We start from the raw sequence: 5,839 nt of genomic DNA, 5'->3' as shown, positions 1-5,839 counted from the left end.
ACCCCTACTGTTCATTGTTACACACAACAGATGGTGTTTCTGTATCTTAATATATGACTGAATGAAAAGTAATGACAACCGTTATTTTCAATCTTCCATTGCTTCTACCTGTTGTTTCTCTGTATTATTGTCGGATCTTTACCTTCAAATAAAGTGCCTTCAATATAAACTGCCTTGAGGTAACTTGTTGTAATTTGGTGTTTTATTAAGAAAATTTAATTGAACTATTGTGGCAGAAAAGTTGGATGCAAACCAAGACTAAAAGTCCTCAGGCAGGAGTCATAGCTGGGCTTTAGCATCTGGGTCACCCACTTTACCCAGGGAGCTAAACCAGCATCTCCAACAGGTGATTTGTTTGTCTGGCAGTTTCAGGCTGGGAAAGCTTGTTAAACTTTAACAAAACATTATTTGGCACCAACGTGAATGATTTGGGTCATGTTTATCAAGTCTGAGTCAGGGAGCAAAGGTCACCTCCTTTATGCAGGATTTCACCTTATGCCAACAGGGAAAAAATCACGAGTTCTTAAACAAGCTGTAGGTCATGCTACTACACACATTTCAATATGTAAGCATTTCATCATGTTTTAGAGTCTCAGAGTTATTTCAGCCTCATCTTCACATATTTTCACAAATATTCACATTATCTCCGAGATCCAGTTGTGAATTTTTTTCCCTCAGTGTAACCGATTGCAACACAACAAATGACTGACCAGTGATTAGTGTTTTACAGTGATTACGACAGAAAGCCTGTTTCTGCCACTGGTGCCAAGCATTTGCTCTTTTCAGATTGTTCAATTGTGGAGGTTTTTACATTCTTTACCTTACAACATAAAGCACCTTGAGGCAACTGTTGTTTTTTGGCACTATATATAAATATAAATGAATTGAACTGGTAGCAACTTTATGAATGAGAAAATGAAAACAAGTGTCAGTCAGCTGGTTCGTGTCCAGCAGGAGGGGAGGAATCAGTGAGTCTGTTACTCCAGTTACTTACTCAGAGGTAAAGTTAAAGAAAACGAGTTTCCTTCATCTCACTAAACCTGCCCACTAAACATGACCCTGAATGAACCCATATGTAAAGGACTGTAGGTTTTAAGCAGGATGAGGAAATAGATGAAGAAAGTGGGGGAACTCTGACGACATCTAGTGGACATCTTGAAGATGACGGGTCTGAACAGAGAGCAATGCAGGTCTGTGGAGAAGATTGCAGCACACTGTGAAATATGAACTATGAATAATATCTACATCTGTAATGATGTAATCAAAATAGGCTCCATGTAGTTTAAGTTCTGTTACTGTACTTATGAAGCAAACTGCACACAGAGTTGGCAAACATTGAGTTTACTTGCATTTAGGCAAAATGATATAAACACTTATCATGACCCAATATAGCACATTTAACTGCTTTTATTTAGCAGGGATTACACAATAGATAAAATTAGTCACAAAATTTTAATCAAATCTTGCAACACGTTGCTAAGAAGAACCAGGACAACCAGGTCAAAGGCATACTGAAGTATAACCTTCATTAACATAAATCACAAAGAAAAAATATTTAAATAAAAATTGGATACTTTTTTTTTTATCTTTAGTCCTGTGTATTAAAACTTATTTATTGGCTGATAAAAAGGAATCACGTCATGGTTGTTACAAGGAACAAGTGATGAAAAACTCATTTTCATGTTTGTTTTCTTCTATACGAAGAAGAAATACAAGTTTCTGTGGTAAATATTAAAAGATGTTCAATAAATATTTGTGTCACCTTTAAAGACCAATAAAAAAATATCAAGCTTAGAGAAACATAAAGTCAGGGCTGGAATAAACAACAGAGTGCCCTTCACTGCTGTGGACAGAAAATGTACCGTGACTTGGAGCATGAGGTCATTTTCTACCTCGGGTGCTGCAGTGATTTGGTTTCTCACTCGGGTGGATCCTTAGATGAAAATTCAGTCCTGATTTCCAACTGAATCTTTCCCCACAGGAGCTACAAATATATGGTTTCTCACCTGTGTGGATCCTTCTGTGACTTTTCATAGTCGACAAGTCTCTAAACTCTTTCCTACAGACGTTGCAAGAATACGGTTTCTCACCGGTGTGGATTCTCAAATGAGTTTCTAGTCCCGATTTCTTACCAAATCTTTTCCCACATGTGCTACAGAAATACGGCTTCTCACCTGTGTGGATTCTCACGTGACTTTCAAATCCGGATTTCTTATTAAATCTTTTCCCACAGGTGATGCAAAAATATGGCTTCTCACCTGTGTGGATCCTTACGTGAGTTTCCAATCCTGATTTCCAAATGAATCTTTTCCCACAGGTGCTACAAGAATGTGGCTTCTCACTTGTGTGAACTCTCATGTGTCTCGTCAGGTTGGATTTACACTGAAAAGTTTTTCCACAAGTGTCACAGCTTACAGCTTTTTTACTTGTATCAGTTTCACTCCCAGACTTATCTGTTCTGTTTTTGTGACGTCTCCTTTTCTTCAGCTCCGCATTTCTAGTTGATCCCGAGTCCACATGCTGGTTTTCTTCCTGTTCCTCAAGCTCTGGTCCAGGAAAGTTAAGAGCAAGGAGCTCGTCATCGTTTGGTTCTGATTCACTGAGGTCACTTTCCTCAAAACTAGAAGTCACCATAAAACTATTGATCTCCTGCTTCAGTACAATCTCCTCCAGCTCCTGACTGGTGCAGAGTTCCTCCTGTTCCTCTTTAATCTGTGGAGGATCTGGGTCCTCCTGGTCCAGACTTGAGTTCCTCTCCTGCTGATTGGCGACAAACTCCTCCTCCTTACAGGTAGTTTGCTGGTGGAGGTCTAAACGAACAATAAAAAAAAATGTAATTATAGAAAAACACTTCTGAGAAGATAAAATAAAGTTTTAGTTAAAGTCTGTAATGAGGGCATGTTGCTCACATTTGCAGGTGAAATTAAAAGTGTGTAAAAAGGAAGTTATTTGTGCACTCTGATGCAAATGAGAACTTGAGTTCTGACATTTTTCAGCAACATTAAGAGTAAAAAAAACTTAAAACAAAAAAGAACTCACTTATTACTGACTGACTGATGATCTATTTTGGAGTTGATCTAGAAACTGATCTACATCTTGATATTTTTCAAAATAATCTTCACTATTGGGGGTGGCTGTGGCTCAGGCGGTAGAGCAGATCATCTACTGATCGGTTCACCTAGTCTGCATTTCAAATATCGTTGGGCAAGATACTAACTCCAAGTTGCTGTTTTTTCTGTGGAATGTGTGTCTGAATGTTGGTAGAAAGCACTAAGAAAATTGTGCTTGTGCGAATGGGAGTGAATACACAAGTTTTGTAAAGCGCTTTGAGTGCTCAAAATTGAGTAGAAAAGCGCTATATAAGAACCAGTCCATTTAAAACTCCCTGTCATGTTTTCACAAATACACATTAAATAGATCTGACTGATACAAACTGTAGGTTTAATATTAATGTTAACACTTCAGAAAAGCGATTACAGTTTTACCGGTGGTCTGTAAATCTTTCTCAGGTTTCCAGATGTTATGCAGCTGTCTGAGCCGCTCTTCCCCGCTCCAGATGACGATGCCTTCATCCTCGTGTTTCACTACAAGCTGTTCTCCCTCTTGACTGATGCAGAGTTCCTCCTGTTCCTCTTTGATCTGTGGAGGCTCTGTGTCCTCCTGGTCCAGATTGAAGTTCCTCTCCTGCTTCCAGACCTGCTGCCCAGCCAGATCTTCCTCCTCCTTACACTTCATGTTGATGTGGTACTTGAGGAACAAAGTAAAAAGAAAAAGATTAGACAGGTAAAGGCGCAGCCTCAGTCAGCAGGGCTGTACACTGTGAGCATGTTGCTCACATATGTGAGAGAGGTTTGTACAAATGTTTCAGAAGCACCATGTGACTCCCTCTCTTTTTTGGAAAGTCTCATTAATTCACTTTATAACTATTACTTTGAAGATAAATTTCTACTATCACAAAGATATTATGACCTCTTTAAAAACAAACAACGGCAACTACATGACTTAAATTCCATGTTTAGATGAAGGTAAAGGGCAATGCCTTTTGACAGGGGAAAAACCTCCACACAGAAGAATCTTACTTGGCTGAATCATAAATTATTCACCATGATTAAAACTGCAGATGAGCAATAATCTGCATTTTATTTTAGCCAAAGAGGAATGCTTCTGTTTGTCTGTGATCTGACTTTTTCTGCTGGGTCCAAATTTCATTTTATCCTGTGTAAGTTTGTTTCTCTTCCTGTTAACTAGCAAAGTCAAAATCACCTTGATTAATTTAACTTTAATTAAATTATAAATGTAATAATTTTATTGAACAATTAATTTCATTTCAATGAAAAACAATTACTTAAAAGAAAGAGATTACGTTGGCCATCTTTTAGTGAGTTAGACCCTGATTAAGGGGTATTTCTGAAAGTAAAGCCCATCTCTCAAAGTCCCTGCCGGCCTGCCTCCACCTCGGGAAGCCTGTGGGTGCAGACGGAGGTGAGGAGCACCACAGGCGGCAGAGGACTGTCTGTAGCTCCGGAGTGAGGCATCGTGAACCGAAGCAGACAGCGAACTGTGGCACAGTGCAGAAAACCGAAGCTTTCCCTCCCTGTTTGATTTTGATGTGTCTCATGAAAGTCTATTGTTAAAAGTTTACCTTTAAAAAAAAGGGACGCACTTGTTTGATTAGCTGCTCTCTGATTTTAGCCTGTTAGCTTACAGACTGAGCTCAGATCGTTCCTGTGTTAGTTCATTGAGAACATCACAGTTTCACATACCTGCTGCGTGACTTCATCTCGGGTCTCCGGCTGATATACAGCAGTCTGAGCCAGTGGCGGATCTCATCATCCTGGACGACTGTTTTTAATGTTTTTAACCACGGAGATTTCTTCTGCATCATCAGTCTCTCATTGCTAAACTCTCCCAGAAACTGAGGACAGCTGTGCGGTACGAGTTGTGCCATTTCCGCGCTTCTTGTTCTTCTATTGAATAGACGGCAGACTACACATGTCCAAGGGTAATACTGTCCTCCTCAGGCCATTGGCATCAAGTCAAAGCCTTAAGGTCAGGTACTTTGCGCATGGTAATTTTTTACGAACAGCAGAATCACAACACAAAGCGTGCCAAGGTTTATACTTTTAACTGTGACTGCCAAATAGATGAAAAAGTAGATGTTAAAAAAGAGACTTATAGTTTTGTCATTGGGCTGGTCGAATGCTATGAGTTACTGTCCCTTTGTCTGACCTTAGAGTCTTATTTTAAAAGGAAACATTACAATCCTTTAAAACGAGTATTTTCACCTCTGTCCCCCCCTCTGTACTTAGCTTTTTTGTTGTCATGTCAGTAATTGTCCAGTTGATGGCTCCCTTGGATCACAAGCCTCTCTGATGAGTCCAAGTGAATATATTCTTAATGAACAGCTTTGAAGAATTTGTGACCAACTTTGTTTAATTCGGAACATCATCATCATGAGTCAAACTTGGATCTACAAAATATTTAACAAAAACAAACATCACTGAATCATAAGGTATTTGCTCCAACTCTTAGTCCAGAAACACATGAGTGAACTAGATCAGCTGCTCCTCCAGTTCAGCTGTGGATTTATATAATTATTTATATTTGTAAAGTGGATATGCAGTTTTTCAGTACTAATATAAGCATTTTATATCATCGCTTTATTGACAGATGTTTTTGTTTAAAAAGGTGTTCAAGGTCAGGTATCAGTTTGAAAAAAACAAACAAACACACTGAATTGAACTGACGTCCTACTACAGAATACTAAATGTCACCAAATAACCAAACATATAGAAACAATCTGATCCTGAGACAAAATAGCCCAAACAGATCTCTCTTT

At 38.9% G+C, this 5,839-nt stretch overlaps 1 protein-coding gene across 1 annotated transcript; it reads right to left on the bottom strand.

Moving 5' to 3' along the window:
• Positions 1-1,325: 1,325 nt before the first annotated feature.
• Positions 1,326-5,738, bottom strand: LOC121815293 (zinc finger and SCAN domain-containing protein 2-like). The gene is made up of 3 exons (XM_042225576.1): positions 4,764-5,738; positions 3,486-3,747; positions 1,326-2,810 (listed from the first exon to the last, which is right to left on the bottom strand). The coding sequence occupies exons 2-3, from the start codon at positions 3,733-3,735 to the stop codon at positions 1,882-1,884; spliced, it is 1,179 nt and encodes a 392-aa protein (XP_042081510.1). The 5' UTR covers positions 3,736-3,747; positions 4,764-5,738; the 3' UTR covers positions 1,326-1,881.
• Between the last annotated feature and the right edge of the window lie 101 nt (positions 5,739-5,839).

Source organism: Haplochromis burtoni, unplaced genomic scaffold (genome assembly GCF_018398535.1).
Source record: "Haplochromis burtoni strain Fernald_Lab_line unplaced genomic scaffold, NCSU_Asbu1 Contig_175, whole genome shotgun sequence".
In the NCBI taxonomy this organism is placed as follows: domain Eukaryota; kingdom Metazoa; phylum Chordata; class Actinopteri; order Cichliformes; family Cichlidae; genus Haplochromis; species Haplochromis burtoni.
This window is presented reverse-complemented; position numbering and strand designations above follow the sequence as displayed.

What these genes read in the sequence shown, in the direction of transcription:
- LOC121815293 (XM_042225576.1), bottom strand. Translation starts at nt 3,735, where the DNA reads ATGAAGTGTAAGGAGGAGGAAGATCTGGCTGGGCAGCAGGTCTGGAAG. An exon ending in GAAAGATTTACAGACCACCG is followed by an intron (nt 2,811 to 3,485) that starts GTAAAACTGTAA and finishes TTGTTCGTTTAG; the next exon opens with ACCTCCACCAGCAAACTACC.